The following is a 23,966-nucleotide window of genomic DNA, read 5'->3' as shown; positions in this document are numbered from 1 at the left end:
TCATAAAGGCAAAAAAGTAGTTTAATTATGTTATAATTTGGAAATAGCAACGGTTGTTCCTGCTGTTGCTATTACAAAAGAAGAATAAAGTGGTCAACCATAAATAAAATGCATCTCTGAAATGGAAAGGCAATATTAAAACATCCCCCGAAATGTATTTTGAAAAAGCTATGACCCAAAAGACTTGGAGTTAAAGTGAAATTCTACTACCAATACCACCCCAATTCTCTCTTATCATATATACCCATCTATAAGTTGAGGGAAGGTTTGGGGGCAAAAATTATGGAGTATGACATGACCCATGGATACACTGAGGGTCATTCTGTGCAGAGGGGAGAGCACCAAGAGCACATCAGAGGGCCAACTGTCCCTTGTCACCACCACGATTTTCCTGCCAAGATATTCAAAAAGGTCAGAAGTAACATCACAACAATGAGAGTAAAAGAGAGTCGGTACTTCTTATAAGTCTCCCAGAATGGTCTGTGTCTCACCTTTCACCACTCTACCTCCAAGAAAGGGGTGGTCTCTCTTTTGAACTAAAGCATAGTACTTAAATTGACCCTTGGAGAAGTCAACCCAATTTTTATGGGTGATCTTTTGACTGAAATTTCTAGATTATACATGAGTGTGTTAAAGCACTGAGCTGCTGAACTTGCAGATCGAAAGGTCACAGGTTCAAATCCCAGGAGCGGAGTGAGCTCCCGCTATTAGCTCCAGCTTCTGCCAACCTAGCAGTTCGAAAACATGCAAATGTGAGTAGATCAATAGGTATCGCTCAGGTGGGAAGGTAACGGCGCTCCATGCAGTCATGCCGGCCACATGACCTTGGAGGTGTCTACGGACAACGCCGGCTCTTCGGCTTAGAAATGGAGATGAGCACCAACTCCCAGAGTCGGTCATGACTGGACTTAACGTCAGGGGAAAACCTTTACCTTTACTATAGGTTATTTAAACTGAGCCTGATGTGCCCTTAAAGGGAGCAAAGTAGCAGATAGGAAGCACCAAGGAGTTTAAATGCTATTTAATCCATCCAATGATCTTTTTTTCTTCCTCTTTTCCCTCCATTGTTCCCAAGGCATGCTTAAAATGCTGTTCTATAACTAAACTGTTCATCCAGAGGTCTGCTCTAAACTTCATGGGAGCAATCCAATAACAGAAAGTCTTCCCTCTTTCTAACAGCCCAGGGCCACTTAAGCTAATCCACCCATCTGTTAGTTGTGAATGTTCTTATAAAAAAATCCTATATTAAATCAGATACTATTTGTGGTGATATTGATCCCTCTTTGAGATGGTTAATTATGTAAATAAATTAAAATTTATTTGTTTTTTCAAGCTCTCCAATTATTCAGCTACAACCATTCATTACAGGTCTAAATATCAAGCCTTGTGAGGAACAGTTGAGAGAGCTGGGTATATTTTCCTTGAAGAAGAGAAGACAAAGAGGAAATATAGCCATCTTCAAATACCTGAAGACCTGTTACCTGCAAGATAGAGCACACTTATTTTCTGCTGTTCAAGAGGTGATTCACCAACTGATTCAAATTACAAAAGGGAAAATATGATGGGAAATTACATTAGGAAAAAATTTATAACAGACACATCTGTAGCTAATCTCTTCTTTGTTAGAAGTTTTTAAACAAACGTTGGGTGGCCATCTGTCAGGGATGGATTAGCTGTAAATTCGAGATGGCCATTAAGATCCTTTCCAACTAGTTTGTGCATGATATGAAAAAACTGTACAGGAAGAAGTTTCTGTCATAATACCAAAACCAGGGATGTTCAGGTAAATGATTGGAAGATAAAAGCAAGTACTTCATCCAGGTCACCAACCTGAACTGCTTTAAAAAGGGCCTTGATAAATTGAGAACGGATATGAGTGGTACCAGAAGCAATTTGCTGTTGTTGTTTATTCGTTCAGTCGCTTCCTACTTTTTGTGACCTCATGGACCAGCCCACGCCAGAGCTTCCTGTCAGCCGTCGCCACCCCCAGATTTTTCAAGGTCAAGCCAGTCATTTCAAGGATGTCATCCATCCATCTTGCCCTTGGTCGGCCCCTCTTCCTTCCTTCCGTTTTCCCCAGCATCATGATTTTCTCCAAGCCTTCCTGTTTCCTCATTTGTGGCTAAAGTACTTCATCTTTGACTCTAATGTCCTTCTCTCCAGTGAGCAGCCGGGCATTATTTCCTGGAATATGGATTGGCTGTATCTTCTTGCGGTCTAAGGCACACTGGACCTTTGTTGCCAGTGTGATGTCTCTACTCTTCACTATTTTATCGAGGTTGATCACTGCTCTCTTCCCATGAAGTTAACGTATTCTGATTTCCTGGCTGAGGTATGCATCTATAAATCAGTTTGTGGGCAGTATGATTGGGAAAATGCTACTGCATTCATGTCCCACTTGGTTGATTCCACCATTTCCAATTATTGGCCATGCTGGCAGAAGCTGATGGGAGCTGGATTTCAATATGTGGAGAGTCACTAGTTCTTTCCACTGTTATTGAAACAAACATCAATTCTCTGTGTTTCCCTTTGATCATTTTCATTATAGCTCAGAGTGTTCATGAATTACACGGTATCCTCTTTAAAACACTAACTATTGTAGAAAACCAATTGTTTACAACAGAGCTACTAGACTAGATGAGGTTTTTGTGCCCTCTAACTAAAATTTTCTCTCAATTCCTGGATTCTTGCCACATTGCTGATCTGGCAGTGATGAGTCAATTGTTTCCTCAAGGACCTAGTCTTTAGGGATTCTTGTTTAGCATTTTCTTAGCTGACAAGATTAGTATCAAGGCCTATACTGAGCACCAGTTCCTCTGTGGCCCTTACCACTTGTCCTCCTTATCTAGGTTATCCGGAAGGTGCCACTCTGCTGCAGGGGTAATTAGACCCATTGACTAGATGTACTTGTTTTTCCACCAATTTACTGGAGACACAATCCTAGAACATTCAGTAGTTGCCTCCGCAGCCTTTTGGGAAAGAGTGATATTAAAGAGATATGTAGGGCAACCACAGACGCCTCTCTTACTGGCTTCGGAAAGCACTACTAAATAGATGCCTATGTATCAGCTTTTCATTTTAAGACAAACAAGACAAAAGAAACAAGACAAAGATGAGCAGGCACAAGATAAATAACTGATTTCACTGCTGTATTTATTTAACAGGGCTCAAGGCACAGTCCCACATATTTATCCAGTTCCTTTACCAAGGCACACCACTCAAGCTTTTATTTCCATAATCTCATCTAGAAGACTTATTTCTAAAAACGAACATGCTTCATTGGAGAACTGTTTGAGAGTATTGGACAGGTAATAGGGAGCTGACAACTTGTTCCCACAAACGGGTTCTATTTCTTGTTGAAAAACAGACACACAAAGCCTTAAAAACGATAATGCTCTGGAATTAAATGATGATTTTTCTGTAGCCTCTCCCTGTGGCGCAGTGCCTGAGCTCTGTTGTTCGTGAAACTTTTAGAGACAATTTACTGCCTCCTATTGTTGCACTATTTAATGTCATCATACTGCCTCCTATTGTTGCACTATTTAATGTCATCATGGTATTGTTTATTTATTTATTTATTTACAGAATTTATACTCCGCCCTTCTCACCCGAGGGGACTCAGCATGCATTTGCAATCCCTATGTATTTATATATCTGTATCTATCTATCTATATACATTAATTTTATATATGAATTTTCCCCTCATATGTTTGCAAATCCTATATACATATAGATCCATGTACCTGTATATCTATATCCATAGATATACATTATTTAACCTACTGATGGAATTAAAATGTATTTTAAAATGCTATAAGATTATGTTGTTTCATATATGTATATATTATTAACTGGGCTACATATTTTATCTTTTCAGTGACAGTTCTAATCTCAAAGTTTTGAATATTTGAATAACTTGTATCAGGGGTTCAATCAAGCTGAGGTTTGATAAAAGTTCCTATCAGGAAAATACTCCAGCCATGTTAACCTAGTCTCCAACATTTAAAGTTCTTTCATCAATGGAAAAAACATTTAAGTTTCATTAAGTTACTAATTCATAACCTTTGATATGCAATGCTAACCAAATATTATCATAATTATGTAGAATTATAATCACTGATGTAATGGTAGCTCTGCTGTCACTAAGTCACTAAGACATGTAGTAAACTGAATTACTGGGGCAGTTGTTGTCCCTCAAAATGTAAGACATACACTAGCCTTATCTGCTCCAGCACTCCTCCTGTGGGCTATATGTTGGGCAGGTCTGCTCTTACAAATGCCTCTGTCTTTTTGTTCTACATGTAAATGTTATAGAAATGTATATAAAACATATTCACATGAGCACACACAAATCCAAACTTAAGTAGTTAAATTCCTACCCATAAGCAGGAAAAAATAAATATAAAAATATGATTCTAATAATACTTAACTATTATGGATATAATTGGGGTTTCAAAATACAGTTTTCACAACATAAATTATATCAAACACTTCCCATAACAAATGATTATAAAAAATTGTCATGATGGCAAAAAAATATAAGAACATTATTTATATTTTTTAAAATCCCAAGACTGGCAGAAAACTGAAAGAAAAACTATTATATTGAGAGACATCAGATGAGCCCAGCCTTCACGGATATTATGAAGCAAAACAATTAAGTACTTGGCTTTATATTAGAGGGAAACCTAAGAGAGGTCATAGGAAGATATGAAAATAATGAACTAATTGAGCTAATTTTACTTATAGGAGTAAAAATACAATTATAAAAGGACAGAAAATCTCTTTATAGATAACACATGGATAAGCTGAAAGAAATTGAAAAATAAATTACTTCTGGAAATATCCCCATTTCTTTCATTTGAGTTACACCCTAATCTCACTGAATTTGATAAGAAAGATAACACAAAACTAAAACAAAATTGGATGAGCAAATTAACAGCTTTTCTGAGAACTTCATGAAAGGGAAAATTCCAAACAATGGAAATAAATTGGAATCCCTTTCTCAAAGGCATCTTCTTAAGAATACCACAGTCAAAATATGACTAGAAATATGATGGTATTTGAACTCTATTGAGATATACTGTATCATCAATATAGATTAGTATCCAAAATGTTACTGAAATAACATTTTGGATATCTGATTGAACATAACATACTATCAAGACAGTAATAGAACAAAAGCTATAAATTTTAATTGACTCATGCGAAGAGAACTGAATCAACAATCCTTAAGGATAGTTCCTTAAAACTGTTACATAGATGGCACAATACAACAGTGTATTTGGCAAGAATAACAAGTACTAGTAATATAAAATACTGGAAAACTATAATCAACAATATTAGTCTATCCATATATTGTGATTATTCCCTGTTGTTTTACATATCTGGAATACAGTATTTGTAAAAATAAAAACTTTACCCAACAAAGTACACATGTCACACCAGCACTGCGATTTTGATAACCTAGAAGGAGCACAACAGAAAGGTGACATCAGAGTCCATCCTGTTCACAGATCACACAGTATATAAATGGGGAAACTGATGAATTTTTAATACAGAATTCCTGGAATACAGAGTTGCAATAGATATCAAGGCAGGAAAATCAACTCTTCAATTTAAATCACCTCAAGATAAACCAAAATGATTTTTACATAATATTACTATAATTCCATCTTGGGGAAGTTATCAGAAATTTATATTACAGCTATCAAAACTTACCCTCAGATTATAGAGATTAAACAAAAAATTAATGTAAAGTACAATATAGACAGCTCTTCTAATTGGCAGTTTTCTTTATATGAAAACTTTTCTCATAAAAGAAAAATACAAGAAAGTCACTAACAGTTATCAGTACCCACAATGTAATGGTCTTTTCTGCTTTGCTTGTTTGTTAATATTCTTTTTTAAAAAAACATAAAAACACTGGTGTCTTAATTTATGTCAGTCTATTCCCATACACAATTGAAAACTCTGGTTATGAACTATAAAGCAATATATGATTTAGATTCAGGCTATCTAAAAAGCCATATCTCCCTCTATGAGGGCATTAGATCTCTAGGATTTTCTGGAGAAGGCTTCACTCAATCCTACTAATATGTCAGACTCATTTGGTGGGATTAAGGAACAGGGTCTTTTAGGTGGTTGCTCTCTGACTGTAGAATTTTCTCCCTAGGGAGGCATGTGTTCTATTTTCGAATGGTAGGAAGCCATGGCAGAAGAACCTTCCCTGAAGCAAGGCCTAATAATAATAATAATAATAATAATAATAATAATAATAATAATAATAATGTCATTCCAACAAAGGATTCCCCCAGGTAGGAAGCAGCCAAGCTGCTGAAAGGCTATTCAATGCTAAACAAGGTGGGCAATTGAAACATTTATACCTGTCTCCAACAGACAAGAGTTCTTTCTTTCTCCCACCCTGGACTTTCTGCAGATCTATAAACCCCACCTGACTTGTTTCCAACCTTCTAAGGACGCCTGCCATAGATGCAGGCGAAACGTCAGGAGAGAATGCTTCTGGAACATGGCCATACAGCCCAGAAAGCTAACAGCAACCCACTTGTCTTTATCATATTACACAATTATGTAATGTGCACCTCAATTTTGGCATAGTCATTTAGGCAAAAAAGGTGTAGCTGAGATTGATGAAATATGGTAGTTTTAGCCTTCTTACTCAGATAGAAGTTTGAATACGGCTATAGTAACTAGGCTTTGGCATTTTGGAGAATATGCTCAGCATGATAACTATGGTCCATACCCTCTGCTGAGCATGAGAATGATGAGCAGACCTTCGTCTCAACCTCTGACAACTCTGATGGCAAGGCTGGGGTGACTTACTTGAAGTGGGGACAAACTTAGTAGATGAGGGCGAAACGTCAGTATTTTAAAAACTCTAAAATCAGGACAGTAAATAAAGAACACCATTCAGAAAACAGAGGAATTCCAGACAGGAAACAATCAGGGCCAGCGAACACCTCCAAACAAAGGATTACCCCAGGCAGAAAGCAGCCAGGCTATGAAGCTGCAAGGCTATTTAATGCTAATCAAGGTGCCTCAGACAAGAGTTCTTTTTCCCACCCTGAACACTCCACAAATATATAAACCCCACTTGCCTAGTTTCCAAGAGACCTCACAACCTCTGAGGATGCCCGACATAGATGCAGGCAAAACGCCAGGAGAGAATGTTTCTGGAACATAGCCATAAACTCACCACAGAGACTGGGGAAATGGCCAATGAATGTTGGTGCAGTAGAAAAGAGATGAGGAAGGAAGGAAGGAAGGAAGGAAGGAAGGAAGGAAGGAAGGAAGGAAGGAAGGAAGGAAGGAGAAAGAAAGGACAAAGGAAGGAAGGAAAGAGTGAAGGATGGGAGGGAAAGAGGAAGAAGGAAGGCCAGAAAGGGAGAGGAAGGAGAAGGAGGAGGGAGGGATGCTAGTCAAGGTGCCTCAGACAAGAGTTCTTTTTCCCACCCTGAACATTCCACAGATATATTAACCCCACTTGCCTTGTTTCCAACAGACCTCGCAACCATTGAGAGTGCCATAGATGCAGGCGAAACGTCAGGAGAGAATGCTTCTGGAACATGGCCAGACAGCCCATTAGAACCACCATCTTGATCAGGCCGCCATCTTGATCCAGCCAGATAGATGGCTGAAATTATACTTAAAATGTATTTCTGACTTACATACAAATTCGGCTTAAGAACAAACCTACAGAACCTATCTTGTTCGTAATTTGGGGACTGCCTGTATTTCCCAATTGGGTGACATCCATGTATACAGTCTCCTCTTCAGCTGCTTGAAGAATGTGATTGTGATAAACTGTCTGTTGGCCTGGCAAATTCAATCAGTCAGTCACCCCCCTGCTTCATTTCTTAATCCAAGGCCAAATTTTCCCATCATCTTATATTTTGCTGTTTCCTACTTTTGCATTCTAATCACCTATGATTAACAAGAAGGCCTGTTTTGGTGAGTGTGATCAAATCCTTCTGGATCCCAATATAGAACGTTTCAATTTCTTCTTCTGCCTCTGTAGTTGGAGTATAAACTTGGACTATAGATATATTGCAGAGTTTTCCCTCAAATATTATTATGATTTGGTCAAAGTTTGCATTATATCCTTTGATTACTTTGGCTATTAATGCCCCCATCTCATCTTTAATTTTTAAATCCTGAGAAAAAATATTGTGTAATTACACAAGGCAACAACATAAAACTTTTTGTAATCATCAGAAATGAGAACAGTTGAAATCAAATTTTATGCTGATTTTACATGTCTTTATTGTTTCCCAACACGTCAACTTTTTAAAATATGATGAATGGTACATTACAGTGGACTACTGTAAAGTCTGCACATTTCACATCATATTTGTGTAACACACACCAATAAGCATTTTTCATTAGATATAATTTTAGGTCATTCTTATATAGTTTTTTTGCGCTGAGTTCAGATCTGTGTTTGTTTTTTCTCTATCACGTGTAGTTTTTGTGATAAAGCTAATCTAATAATTAATGCATTTATGCACTGATATCAATAGAATCTAATTGATATCAGTGCATAAATGCATTAATTATTCCATTAGCCTCATTGCAAAAACTACACGATAGAGAAAAAATAAAAACAGATCTTCATTCAATGAGAAAAACTCTAGAAGAATGACCTAAAATTATATCTGATGAAAAATACCTTTTGGTTTATATCTGTTCCTTTCTTCAGAGGAACATGAAATCCTACCAACATGAAAACACTTGCATGTTCCTATGAGTAAAGAGGTCATGCAGAAAATGCTGTTGGGATACATAGTTAGAATTTGATTTTTTTTTCCCCCATTATGGTTTGGAATGTGAATCTTTTGTACAAATAGAAAATGAAAAGGCTTACCCTTTCTAGGATAGAGAATAGAATCTGTAAATTCTGATTCAGAAATGCACAGAGAAAAGGGTCTGGTAAGATTCTGATATCTGAGCCACTCCTACTAGGGCCGTGCAATCGATGAAAAAAGTTTCAAAACTCATAAAGTAGGGGTGCTGCTTTGTTTCTAAAGTGTTTCTAAAGTATCATTTGTGAAAGATTAATGAAATTTCGTTATTTTTTCGTTATAGTAATAGCACAAGTGGCGAATCTTCAGGGGCTCCTTTCTCCCTCATTTTTACAGCTTTTGGGGTGAAACTTGCTACACATTTACCATTGTTAACCCATCAAATTTCAGAATGTTTCATTTATTCGTGATTTTGGGGAATTTTCAAAGTTTTTATAAACAACATTTTTTAAAAAAAACCACAAGAGCTATCTTCTTGAAGTTTCAATACAGTGGCACAAAATAACGGGATAATTCCCTCCAACTTTCAGAAATATTAATATATCTACTTATTTTAGGGAATTTTAAAAAATGTTTTACAAAAACATTTTTAACAGCTATATCCTTGAATGTCTCTCATATTAACCAATAGAACTTCAATTTAGGGATTTCTTCCTAGCTCAGCACAGAGATTTACTTACTAGAAGTATCAGTTGGTCCTCCTCTTTGCAGATTCAGCAATTTATTGGAACTCTGACCAGCTGCTTCTACGAAGGAAGAAATCTCTCACCTGTCCTGATTGGGGTTTTCTGATGCTGAGCAAAATTCTAGGAAATTTAATTTAGCACAGGGCCTTTTGAATTCTCTGGCATAGGGCTCCTCGCCTTCCCAAACTACATTTCCCAGAATTCTGTGCTCTCTCGGTCTCAGCTTTCTCCCTGCTGCTTCCCTTTCCTGATGGCAAGAGGCCATTAATTTAAAGAAGAATGGCAGCCTTTTTGGCTTTGCTTTACTTGCTTGCGCTGAAAATAAAACTGACTTTGGGAGGCTTCCAAGGTTTATAAAATTGGGTAAATTTTGATTCTTATGTTTTTGGTGCAGGCCACACCCACATGTTGAATATCACGTCGTAAGAATGAATTTAACAAATTTGATCTGACTTACGAGGACTAATGATAATTTTGCACTGTCCTACTAAAATATGCATTATCTACAACTGAATTGTATATAATAAAACACTGTCCATTAACAAAGAACTATTTAAGATCTCTGAACATTAGAAACAGCTCAGCTGGACAGTTCTGTGAAGTTGCAATGATGGTAGTCAAAAAGATCTTTTCTGATGGTAGTCAAAAAGATCTTTTCTTATTGGCCCACACTTAATACTTTCAGGGAGACTTTAGCATGTTTTCAGTCACACTCACTCGTCTCTATCTCCTTCAGTTTATTGGTGCCAGCTCCTCAGAAAACTAAGATGATTTAGCTCCACTCCATCAGAAGGGATGAGGAGGAGCACCCATATGCTTTCAATGTCTGAATAGCAACATCTTTTAAAATAAACATAACAATTGTTTTATTTTATTTATGGCAGAAAAGAGTGATCCTCAAGGTGCTGCTTCTGGGGACTAACACTCCCACTGAATAAAAATTAAAGTAATGCAGCAGCAGCAACACATGAAACCTATTTCTATATTTAATGAAACAATATTAGCAGACCAGTAATCAGTGTGAGATGAACTGTGAACATCTTAGAATACATTTAGAATTTATGATATGATCAGATGAGTCATGCATTTAACTATGAGTCAGAAAAGTGCAGAGGGAGAAATCAAATAATTTAATTAAATGTCATAATTATTGATGTAACCAAGGCAGAAAAATAAAAGAGGTGGCTTTCCACTCATTATGGCACACTTACATTAAATTGCCAATGCTAATTCACCTTCTATGTTTTCACAAACATAGCTGAAGCATAGTTCCCATTAAGCAACAGGACATACATCTACAGTTATATTTCTTTTCTACAAATCACCAGACTGTCATTTGCTCTTCTGCTATACTCCAGAAGTTTCTGCTCTGCTGAACTAAAGCTGCTGTTACTGATGATTTACATTTCAATTGCTTTCCTTTTTGAAATTACCCCAACACTAGCAAATGTTGGGAAAACATTTTATCATATGTTGTGGTCTTGTAAAAAGGCACAGAAATACTGGACTCAAACATGGAAGAAATAGTTAAGGTTAAAATTATGATGAAACCGAGTTTAATTTGTTGTGAATGCTGGATGAAAGAAAACATGGAAGATTACTACAACTGTTATTACAGCAAGAATAATCTATGTGCTGAGATGGAAGAAGAATGGTTGGTGAAGATTTGTCAACTAGCTAAGGTGGACAAACTGGTGATGCTGATCAAGGAGAAATCCCTGACTAACTTGAAGAAAGATTGGGCCTTATTTATCACGTTTCTGGAGCAACTATTGGATTAGGATTTAAAGGGGTGTTATTAAAAGTAGAAATGAGAACATATAGCATTATATAAGGAAGTGGAAAACAAGGAGTAGAAATCAACAGACAATGAGTGTAAGGTTCACAGATTAGTCCTAGTACTGTGTATCTAATATGTGCTTATGAATTAAACTAGCTGCGTTGCTGTGGCATAGACTGGGGGTTAGAATCTGTGTGGTTAGGAAGTAGCCTGGCTTTGAAGCTATAAGGCTGTTCACTGGTATTCGAGGTGGCCAACGGATGATCCCTCTGGTTAGGAAGCAGCCTGGCTTTGAAGCTGGAAGGCTGTTCAGTGCTATTCAAGGTGTTCAACAGAGGATCCCCTAGGTAGGAAGCAGCCAGCCAAGTGGGGTTTACATACCTGTGGAATAATGTCCAGGGTGGGAGAAAGAACTCTTGTCTGTTGGAGGCAAGTATGAATGCTGCAAATTAGCCACCTTGATTAGCATTTAATGGCCTTGCAGCTTCAAAGCCTGTTTTTAGAGTATTGTTCTTTATTTACTGTCCTGATTTTAGAGATGATATTGTTCTGTATTATTATACCACAGTAATTATTATATATTATATGTATAATTTTATATTATCTGCTTTGAACTGGATTATATGAGGCTCCTTCTACACAGATGTATAAAATCTACACTGAACTGAATTATATGGCAGTGTGGACTCAAGATAATCCAGTTCAAAGCAGATACTGTGGATGATCTGCCTTGGCATTCTGGATTATATAGCTGTGTGGAAGCCTACACTGCCATATAATCCAGTTCAAAGCAGATAATCTGTATTTTATAGGCAGTGTGGAAGAAGCCAATGAACCCTGCCTGTCCCCTGGTTTTCATTGGGGGTTGCTATGACACGAAATGGGTGGGGCCTAAAGGGGGCGGGGCCTACCCTTCTGACTGGCAGCCAGGGGGAAAACGGCTCTTCCTCATCCTTCCCCACCCCCCTCCGCTCGGCTTTCTAATTGGAGGTCTATGTGTTCCTGTGTGTGCGAGGAGGGAGGGAAGCCCCTTCAAGAAGAACAGCCCTGCCAGCTGGCTCTCTCTCTACCTGCTCTTCTCCACGTGCCGGGCTCGAGGCTGAGGGGGAATGCGTGGCTCTCAACAGTTGCCAGCCCAAAGTCCTGCCCATCATGGCAATATTTTTTAAAAGTGGTGTTAGGCTCCGCACACAGCTGCGAGGTCCTCTGGATAATGTAGTTGTTTCAGTTCCTGGGGAGAGGATCTGCGTAATTGGGGGTTTTCTGTTATTCTGACTTTATTTTTCTGATTGAAAAACATAGATTGGATGACTATGTCTTTTGTGGCCAAATTTGGTGTGATTTGGTTCATTGATTTTGTTGTTTACTCCATGGGGGGAAATGCACATTCTATATTTATATATATAGATGTAATTGTTTTAGTTTCAAATACCATTAAAAACTGCTTTTTTGTATTGTTTGTATCTCCCCCCTTTATTTTCTAAAAATACATTTTAGAAAAAGTTATGTTAGAAATAATGTAAGATGACAGTGCAAATATTTGTGAATTTAGGACATGTTTAATCTAAGATCAGTTTGAACTAACATCTAACAAGTAAATTTGTATGTCAGGTCAGCAAACAATTATTAGTTGCATTTACAATTTATCACATGCTATTGGGCTAACAGTAACTATTCAAGCTCAGTTTTATAAGCATCTTTAAAACAAAATAGCTACTTTACAACAGGCAAAATTCCCTAACCATTAACAGTCTTCATTTTTCTATTTCTGTGTAATGATGTATTCCAGCAACTGCCTCTAACATCTAATTAATGGCCAAAGTGACAGTGTATTTCATTCTTATCACCCTGTTTAAAAAAAGGCTCAAAACCCTAGAAAGTGGTTTCGGGGCTGTCATAAGCATTACTTACATTAAGCAAATAACAACCTTTCAAACATAGTTTGTTAAAGTATTTTGATCTACTGGAATTTATATATCTAACTCCAAGTACAAGGAACTGTGTTTGTATTCTACCATTTTCAAGGCAAAGTCAAGGCTTTTACAGGAAACAACAACATTTCATTTTGGATTACATATATCGTATATACTCGAGTATAAGCCGACCCGAATATAAGCTGAGGCATCCAATTTTACCACCAAAAACTGGGATAACTTATTGGCTCGAATATAAGCCAAGGGTGGGAAATGTAGCAGCTACGGGTAAATTTCAAAATAAAATAGATACCCATAAAATTTCATTAATCGAGGCATCAGTAGGTTAAATGTTTTTGAATATTTACTGTATTTCAAAGAAAAACAATAAACTAGCTCTATAAGTGGAAAAGTAGGGGCAACAAAAACAATATGGTATCAATAATAATCTAATAATAATAATAATAATAATAATAATAACTTCATTTGGATCCCACCCTATCTCCCCATGAGGAATCAGGCTGGCTTCCAACATAGTGACAGGCAAACATTCAAAGCCTACATAAACAATGCAGAGCTAGATATAAATCTATAATTATATATACTAATTTCACATATGCATTTACCCCTGAAACATTTGCAAATCCCCCCTGTGTGTGTGTGTGTGTGTGTGTGTGCATTTCCCCTACAATATTTGCAAGCCACATTCATATCTATCTAGACATTTCTATATATATTTGTGTGTTCATTTCCCCTGTAATATTTGCGAGCCCTATATATAGGTAGGTAAGAATACTGAATAGTCATATCTATCCAGACATTTCTCTTTATATAGATATTTGCAGAGACTTGAAAACATATGAGGGTAAATTCATATATAAAAATAATGTATATGTATGGCTACAGATACACAGGTACATGGATCTATATATATAAAGGATTTACAAAGACCTGCAAATATATGAGGGGAAAATTAATGTATAAAATTAATGTATATAGATAGATACATATATAAAGGTACACAGAGATTGCAAAAGCTTGCAAGCGGTTAATGCCTATAGGAGAGTTTAACAAATATTTCAGGGGAAAATGCTTTCATAAGATTAATGAATATATATTTTTCTTCTTCCTGGCTATAGATATACAGGTACATGGATCTATATGTATATAGGATTTGCAAACATATGAGGGGAAAATTCATATATAAAATTAATGTATATAGATAGATAGATACAGATATATAAATACATAGGGATTGCAAATGCATGCAGGAGGTTAATGCCTATATATCTGTAGGAGAGTTTAACAAATATTTCAGGGGAAAATGCTTTCATAAGATTAATGAATATATATTTTTCTTCTTCCTGGCTTGCAAAGGTGTATTTCTCTTTTCAAAACATTCTCTTGCTTAAGAGCAAGGGAGGCTTTGGAAAAGTAAACACACTGATAAGGGAGGGGAAGAGAGAAATAGATCACATATTGCAAGCAATAGCCTGCAGGTTCCATTGCCAGCCTTGACCTTGACCCGATTATAAGCTGGGGGAGGCTTTTTCAGCTCATAAATAAGGGCTGAAAAACTCGGCTTATCTTCGAGTATATACAGTATATTTCTTTTCACATAATACCCATTATAATGCAGTCATTTAGAAAGAAAGGTTTTGTGCTGTCATTCCAAAGATTTAAATCAATATCAACCCAAAGAAAAACAGCTCAAATGTTTCAAAAGAGTAGTAAAACTTAGAATCTTATTTTCATGAATAAAGGTTGAAAAGGTACCAACTCAAAAGACAGCTACTTAAACTTTTAACAAAAAACCATATATCACCAGCCACAAGCATTTTGCTTAGCATTGGTGTTCTTGAAAAGAAATCTCTCTACATCAGATGTTAAGCTGATAACAATAATCTGCTTTTAGAATTGGCTGATGTCTTAACATAGTTGAGATAAACAAAATTTAAATGAGTAGCACTGAGAATAATTGTACCTTTCCACACCAAGATTTTGGCCAACAATTACTGTAAAGGCACCCAAATCATCAGGATACTGCATGGAGAAACAATAGAACAAATCCAATCCCATCTGGTTGGATGAAATCAACAAATCTGTTCCTGCCTAACACTCAGTAAGAGGAACTTGCGAATGATAGATTATCCTTCTTTCTAGTAGCAGAGTAAGTCAGTGAGAAAATGTGATGTACAAAATTATGTGGAGCTCCTTTTTTAATGCTAAGCCATCAAGATGTTTATTAGTAGAATTTATACAATAGTAAAAGGGATAAGAGGCTTAAACCAGACCAATATTTCAACAGAGATTTGTTATAGCTTGTGTAAAGGAATAGACTATAAAATCAACTGAAATGCAGAAGACCAAAACAAGAGCTACACTTAATCTCTGCATGAACATTTAATCAGTAGCCTATTTTCAATAGTGTCTATCCACGAGTGAAATAATATCTGACAACAGAATGGATACCTCCTCCATCCTGCAATTCGATCTACTCTAAAGGGTTATGAGACAGCCCAGAGATTTGGGAGACTGAGGGAGGGAGTAAGACAGAAGGAGCAGGAATTAAAGGAAACTTCTGTCATGCAACTAGTTGGCTGCTCATGCAAGACTGGATTTCATCCATCAACTGAAATTATGACTAGTAATGTAAAACTCCACTGGCATGCCAAAGAATAATGCAAGTCTCTGTTTATATATTTACTTGAGGCAAAGAACCACCAGCAGAAAAAATATCTTAGTGCTATTCCATAAACTGAGATGTTGTGTGGTTTCCAGCTATATGGCTGTGTTCTAGCAGCATTTTCTCCTGACATTTCGCCTGCATCTGTGGCTGGCATCTTCAGAGGATCTGATGGTGGCAATGCAGGTAGCAAGCTTGTTTTCAAAGTGTTTGAGTGGGATCCATCCATTAGCATGTGTGTATCTGAGAAAATTGCATAGCCAATAGTGAGAGTATCTGCCAGGCCTTTGTTCCCTCTAAGTTTTATTGCTGCCTGGAGGCCTCCTGTGCCTGGGTGGTGTTTATTAGTTACTGTCTTGTTTTTGGTGTTTCTCTGGGCTGATAGCCAAATTTTGTTCATTTTCATGGTTTCTTCCTTTCTGTTGAAATTGTCCATGTGCTTGCTTGTGGATTTCAATGGCTTGTCTGTGTAGTCTGACAAAGTGGTTGTCAGAGTGGCCCAGAATTTCTGTGTTTTCAAATAATATTCCACAAACTGTCGTGCAAGTCATGGCCATGAGTCTGAAAAGCCTGAGCAAGGCTGTTGAGGATAGGCTAACTTGGCAGTCTCTCATTCATAGCATCAGCAATAGTCAAAGTTAACTCAAAGGTATTTAGCAACAAAATATATGAGTATATCTGCCATCCCTGTTGTGTGGGAAACCAACAAGTCTAGTGTATAAATGTTAATAAAATGTTTGTGAACCATGAAATGTGATGCTGATGAAGTCAGAGTTGTGTAGAACAAAAAGTCTGGTTGTCCTATGCAAATTAATCAATGGAAAACTGTGCAAGTTGCAATATACAAAATCACTTGTGGCTTAAAATACATTTAGTCAAACAACAAAATTGTATTGCAGGTATACAAGTCATAATATCCCTTTTTAGACAAAACTTATCTGCTACAACTAAAAGTTGGTGATCTGCTGCAAAAAAAAACCCTGTTCGCTTGTAATATATAACATAGCCATGTTTTGTGTTTATTACTTTTCGGTTAGACATGTTATAAAGTAATAATTTGGGGGGGGGGGGGTGTTAGAAAAATATTTTGTATTTACACATGTACTTTTAAATTGCAGACGCGCAGTTTAACTGAGGCTTACTATCATTGGATTCTGTCTGCTTTTACTATTACACGAAGATTTCTACTTCAAGATTAGACAGATAAAACATTCACCTCATATCATTCAACAGTCAGGAGGTATTACTGCTTTAGCTATGGATCAACATATAGTTTATAGATATTAACTTCAATAAAAGACGTTTTGGAAATGTGATTAAATCACCTAGCCTATTTTCAAATCGTATACACTTTTCATTTCCATTCTCATTTTTCCTACTTTTTCATTCTTTTGTTTCTACATTTTTTTTCTTTGCAGTATGAAACATAATTATACTTCTCAATAAACAGAATACACTTATCAGACCATTAGAGTTGCTAACATCAAATAACTGGAAAAAGTTATCTCTGAAAATATAATGTACTGGATGCTGGATATGCTATTAGTCATGCTTTAGTCCCACTGAAATCAATTAGGCAGGACTAACTCAAATTGTTTTGTATTCAGGTCTAAAGCATGACTAATTTAGTTGGCCCCAGCATTGTATTTCCTGCACAGCAGTGTACCCTGCTTAAAAATAATTAAACTTGCCATTTTCAGACTGCCTCTACCACCCCAGCTTCTTCGTGTGTTAAGACTATACTGATCATTTATTAAATCACTCATTGATTGGTTCATTAGGGCACTATTGAATTCATGTCCTATTTGTGGGTTTTCCACAGATACTTTATTAGTCACAATGCAAACAAAAAGGTAGGGAATCATTTTAATCGGGACATACATATCTTTATCAATTCATGTATATACTTTTCATGTAATCTAAGAAATACTTTGATATTGACCTAGATACAATCTCCTGAATATCTACTGATGCAAAACTGTATTAAAATCTCCACCCAACATTAAACTTCTTTCCTATGGCATTTTTTAAGTGGATACATTTTTTCTATTTTGGATTGCCTTTTTTTTCTCCAGTGGACCGCACACACACGTATAAATGTAATTTTCTCAATGAGATTTGAAGAAAATTGATAGTTCTTTCATTCTGTATTTTTCTAAATCAGATGCAACATAAAGCTTATCTACAAATAAAATCTGAAAACACAGTTCTCCTGACCTGAATTGTTAAACTGCATCCCACAGCCCTTCTACACTGATCATATAATGCAGTTCGAAGCCAAGCAGCAATGGCCACACAACACACACTGCACTGCAGTACGAATTTAAGGATATATAATGTATTTTAAAAGTCTCAGGAAAGCCTACGTTCAGCTAAAATATGTGCTGCAACAGATGCTTGTGTATCCCACATCCAGAGTGAAATCGGCTCTGCAAAATGCGGGGTACAGTGTTCCTTCACTTATCACTGGGGTTAGGTTCCAGGACCACCCCGTGAAGTAGTGACACTATATTTATTTTAATATTTATACATTATTTTAATAGTTATACACTATTTTAAGTCTTTTATCAACCAATCGTATGTTGATAAATTGCTGCCTTCTCCTCTCGTTGCTGCTTGGGCTCCTTTTCTCTCCGTTTGGCTTCTCCTTCTTCCCTTCCTTAGGCTATAAATTGTAATTTTTAATGATTTATAATAGTCTTTTAGAGTTTATTGAAAAACCGCGAAACAGCTATATATATATCTTATATTGGCTACGATAAAAGAGCAATCGAAAAAGGATTCGGAGACCACTTCGTACGATCTTCAATTATAAAGGTATGGGAGAAGTATAAGCCATATCTATACAGGAAAATACCGATGTGGATCTCTCCTCTTGAGGCCAATCAAAGAAAAATTCTTGGATGGCAACAATGGCCAACATATAAAGAAATCTTAATAAAAAGAGGGAACCAACATCAACTGAAAGAGCAAGAAGAGTTAAAAAAGACCTATCCCAACCTAACCTGGTTTCAATATATACAATTAAAAGAACAATTCGTAAAAGACAGTAAAACGGGCTTCAATGAAAAGGAAACGATATGGGACAAATTGCTCAGGAATGGGAAAAAAGCATAACAATGTTATATAATACATTGCTCGAATGGTCGACAGAGACGGAAACAGTGAAGGCATGCATGACAAAATGGGCCAGAAATATTGGAAGACAAATTAAATTCAAAGAATGGGAACAAATCTGGAATGTTAAATTAAAGTATACCTATGCGACAGATCTGAAAGAAAATTGGTTAAAAATATTCCACAGGTGGTACATCACACCGGAAAAATTAGGCCTAATGTATCCCAATGTTCAAAACAAATGCTGGAAGTGCAGAAACCAGGTGGGCTCTTTCTATCACGCATGGTGGACATGTGAGGAGACTCAGAAATACTGGAAAATAATACATGCTGAGACACAGAAAATAATAAAAAAGTCTTTCCCTTTAAAACCAGAATATTACCTCCTAGGAATAACCGACAAAGATATGCAACTCAACAGAAATGAAGACATACTGTTCACATATTTGACTACATCAGCGAGAATTTTATTCGCAAAATATTGGAAAACACAAGCCATACCAAGCATAGAAGAGTGGACCACAAAAATAGATGAAATATATGAGATGGACTCATTAACATTTTTGATTAAACAACACAAAGGGAAACCTATGAAACGTACGGATTGGTCACTCTACAAAGAATATAAGCAACAAAGGAATAGGAACTAATGTATAAAAACAAATATATAGAATAACAAACTTTGATCGGTACAATCAGAAACAGAAAAGAAAACCCACCCAGGACTACAGGAAGAATCGAAACAGTAGCAAATTACACCGAAGTGACGAGGATGGAAGACTGACAAACTCCCCCCCCCTTTTTGCCCACACCCCTTCCACTTCTCCCACCATTTTTTTTATTATTTCTCTTTTTCTCTTTCCTCTCACCTCTCTTTTCCTTTTTTCATTTTATCAAATTGTGTATAAAACCTTCAATAATATATATATATATATATATAAAAAGAAAAACCGCGAAACAGCAAATACACAAAAAGTGAACCACAAAGTAGTGAGGGAACACTGTACACTGTAAACACCTGCCCCAGTTGAAGCACAGTAAAGGATCCAGAACAGGGCTGCCAAAAAAACATTCCAATTGCATAGCTAGGGAGCATGGAGCTAATTGATTAGTTGGAGCAGGTAACTGATTACCTTTGCTCCTACCTGATGTTTTTTATTAGAGCTTCTCTCCTCTGCTTCTTGACACTACCTTTTCTCTAGGTCCCTAGCAGAGGCGGATTTCTTTCTTTGCTCTTCCCCACACCCTCCCGGTTCCTTTTTTTCAGGCTGCAATCTTATTCTTTTTCCTCATTTATATTCCTTCCCCTATCTGTATTTGTAGAGATGCAGACATTTGAATATCAGCAATACAATTTACCCCCACTCCCCACATCACAATCCCTCAAATAAGCATTCTTCCTGTGTATTTACATTTTTTAAAAGGAGAGGGAAAGATTTACGTGATACCTTTACTCTCAACTTATACATGAAATCAACGTATACATGAGTGTCAATGGTAACACATTTTCACCTTGAATCACAAATAATAAACATTAACCAACTATGTAAGCATTACATACTAATTTACTAGTACATTGTCATTTTTAAAATCATTTTATCTATATGGAGGATATATATTTTATATATATGGAGCTACAGTAGCCACTATCCACCTGGCTATTATTATTTGTAGTGTTTATTAGAAATTGTAGCTGCTGCTGTAATTGCATTTCTAGCTATGAAGGAAAAGACTAGATTCATATCATTCTTAGGAACCCACTTTAAAAAAAACCATAAAACTTTTGACTAACTTTGTGTCATTTTTGGCTATAAGGTGAATAAATAAAAGTGAAAAGGGTTGGGTTCCAAGATCCCCAATGGATACCAAAATCCATGTTTTTATTATATATCTTGGCACCTAAAATTATATCTCTCATATAAATAGCTAAATCTATTTTTATTTTAATGAATATTTTCTAGCCATGGATAGTGGAATCCATGGATACAGTGGGACGACTATAATGACCTATGGGCACTGAGGAATAACAAGTTGTCATTCCTCAGGAATGCTGAAGAGATGAAAGGGGGAATTATGGCATGTGTTCTATTTTGTATGCAACAGTTTGCCATGATATACTACACAAAATGTTTACTTATTTATCAACCAGAATAATCATCATATGTCACTGCTCAGTGATATGACCATTCCTTGATTAATGTATCTAAACCATATTTAGGCTCTATGGCAGTTGGTTGTGTATGTAGTTTTGTGTACTGAACTCCCATCAAGCCATGTTTCATTTTGCTTTCATTGTTCATCTAATTCTGGTTTGAGCATTGTGCAGTCTTCTAAACATTATTACAATGCAAGATCTAGCAGCCCTAGCTAACAAAATTTATGGCATAAACATGGAAAGTGAAAAAAAAATAGGAGGGACACATTATTCTCACCCCAATCTAACTGAATTATGTGAGATCATCCTGTATTGAGTGATTAAAAGAGAAGTATTTTCTTCTAACTGCATAAAATTTGTGAAAATATGTATCTTGCAAAAACATATACAAATTTCATTTATTGTAAGCCACTTTGATGGATCTTGTGCAGGAAAAAGTTAGAATATCCATGCATCAATAACTAGGGCAGATCAAATACTATAATCATCAATATATATGTATATATATATGTGTGTGTGTGTGTGTGTGTGTGTGTGTCTAGAGGTATACATGTTTTGGTGGTGGTGTGCTTTGCTTGGGTATTTTGGCTGTGTTGTATCCTGCCTCAAGTTGTGAGGGGAGGCTGTTAACAAATAAAAAAATATTATCATACTCACAGACATTTTGCTCCCACTCCATGCACCAATGTTTTTACATTTCCACTAGTTATTCTTATTCTGCATACCGAATTTTACAAAGTAGTAATACTTCCTATGCCAACAACCTGTTTTTATGTTAACACTGAATGGTTTGTTTTATTTTATTGCATAGTATTTTTTAAATTTAATTGACAACTACTTTATGTTAAGCACATACTTGTTCTACTTTCGAATGTCAAAGGTACACAGATAAGGAGTGTCCAGCAAAGCTAATTCCACACAAGCACATTAGTCACAAACTGCAACATATCCTTCAAGCTACTCAATATAATAGCTATAACCTCAACATTTTTCCCCATCTTCTTCATTCCCTATGCTTTATGTGTAACGTCTTAAATTTATTTTCTGTCATTAAGTCATTCTGAGAGCCTTTTTGTCTAAAAAGAAAGGTAAAATAAAATGTGTAAATACATACATAGCTATATACTGAATATGGTAGGGAGGAGATTTAGATTCCTTTTACAAAGAAGATCGAGGAAGCGTATGCAAGAGATTGAACAGACAAAATAAAATCTCTTAATACTGTATATGATGCTAAACTGTAAATCACTCTCCTTTGAGCAGATGCAAAACAATAATCTCTACATTGATCAAATACTGCTAGACTTCTTATGCAATCTATCCCAAAGTGATCTGTTTTCTTTTCTTTTTTTTTGTTAAACCTGTCAGTTATATTCTAGAAGATATACTTAAGATAATTCATTTTCTGAAATTGATTCTGAGGTTTTCAATCCAAGGTCTTGAAAATGCATGTGCTCACCAACAGTAAATATAGGTCACAATTGAAAGAGTTACCAAAAAAGCTTTTACATTTCTCAACTTCTATCACATTTCTAAACTAGTGGGTTTTTACTTTAAATCAATTACCATATATACTCAAATATAACCTGACCCGAATATAAGCTGAGGCGCCTAATTTTACCACGAAAAACTGGGAAAACTTATTGACTCGAGTATAAGTCAAGGGTGGGAAATGCAGCAGCTACTGGTAAATTTCAAAAATAACAATCAATACCAATAAAATTACATTAATTGAGGCATCAGTAGGCTAAATGTTTTTGAATATTTACCATATTTCAAAGAAAACAGTAAACTAGCTCTGTAAGTGGAAAAAGAGGGTCAACAAAAACAATATGGTATCAACAATAACATTATAATAATAATAATAATAATAACAATAATAATAATAATTTATTTGTACTCCACCCTATCTCCCCATGGGGACTCAGGGCGGCTTCCAACATAATAACAGACAAACATTTGATGCCTATATAAACAAAAAATAAAAAAATTAAACAAAAGACAATACTAAACATTGTACAATAAGTTAAAATAAACATTTGCATTAAATAATTATCATTAAAACCAATTAAAAAACCAACCGAGGTAAAGTGTCATACCAGTTCCCTTTCACTTTCTCTCAGGTTTCTCCTACTGACGCAGCCTAGAACGACATTGGCCTTTTCAGCTTCAGCATCACACTGTTGGCTCATGTTTGGCCCGTGGTCAACTAAGACTCCTTCCATAGAATCCTAGAGTTGGAAGGGACCTCTGAAGGCCATCTAGCCCAATCCTCTTCATTCTGCCTTCATGCAGGGAAAGCACACTGTTGGCTCATGTTTGGCCCATGGCGACTAAGACTCTTCATAGAATCCTAGAGTTGGATGAGACCGCAAGGGCCACCTAGTCCAACCCCCTTCTGCCTTCATGCAGCAAAAGCGCTACTGACAGATGGCCATCCAGCCTCAATAATAATAATAATAATTTTAAAAAGTTAGAAGAGACCCCTTGGACCATCCAGTCCAGCCCCACCCCCTTTACCTTCATGCAGACTTCATGCAGAAAAAGCACAATCAAAGCACCCCTGACAGATAGCCATCAAGCCTCAATAATGATGATGATGATGTTGAAAGTGACCCCTTAGGCCATCTAATCCCAACTCCCTTCCACCTTCCCCTTCTGGCGACAGAAGGAGAAAGGAGCAGCAAGACAAGCATGAAAGAAGGCAATCACCACAGTTTCTCCTTCTGTCTCCGCGCACACACCCTCTGCTCTCAACACAGCAACTCAGCAGAGAAGAAACTGAGGTGCACGCCTCCCTCCCTGCT

At 36.4% G+C, this 23,966-nt stretch overlaps 1 protein-coding gene across 8 annotated transcripts in view; it reads right to left on the bottom strand.

Moving 5' to 3' along the window:
* Nucleotides 1-23,966, bottom strand: part of tanc2 (tetratricopeptide repeat, ankyrin repeat and coiled-coil containing 2) — a 264,804-nt gene that overhangs the window by 188,259 nt on the left and 52,579 nt on the right. Inside the window, exon 2 of one of the 8 annotated variants that reach the window (XM_062957033.1) lies at nt 5,423-5,466. The exons of the other annotated variants lie outside the window; for them this stretch is intronic. Coding sequence (XP_062813103.1) covers nt 5,423-5,438 — 16 coding nt within the window. The 5' untranslated portion in view covers nt 5,439-5,466. The remainder of the gene's footprint in view (nt 1-5,422; nt 5,467-23,966) is intronic. 8 annotated transcript variants of the gene reach the window in all.

The sequence above is a fragment of the Anolis carolinensis genome, chromosome 6, assembly GCF_035594765.1.
Source record: "Anolis carolinensis isolate JA03-04 chromosome 6, rAnoCar3.1.pri, whole genome shotgun sequence".
Lineage (NCBI taxonomy): Eukaryota > Metazoa > Chordata > Lepidosauria > Squamata > Dactyloidae > Anolis > Anolis carolinensis.
Note: the sequence above shows the minus strand (reverse complement) of the source record. Positions and strands in the feature narration are given on the sequence as shown.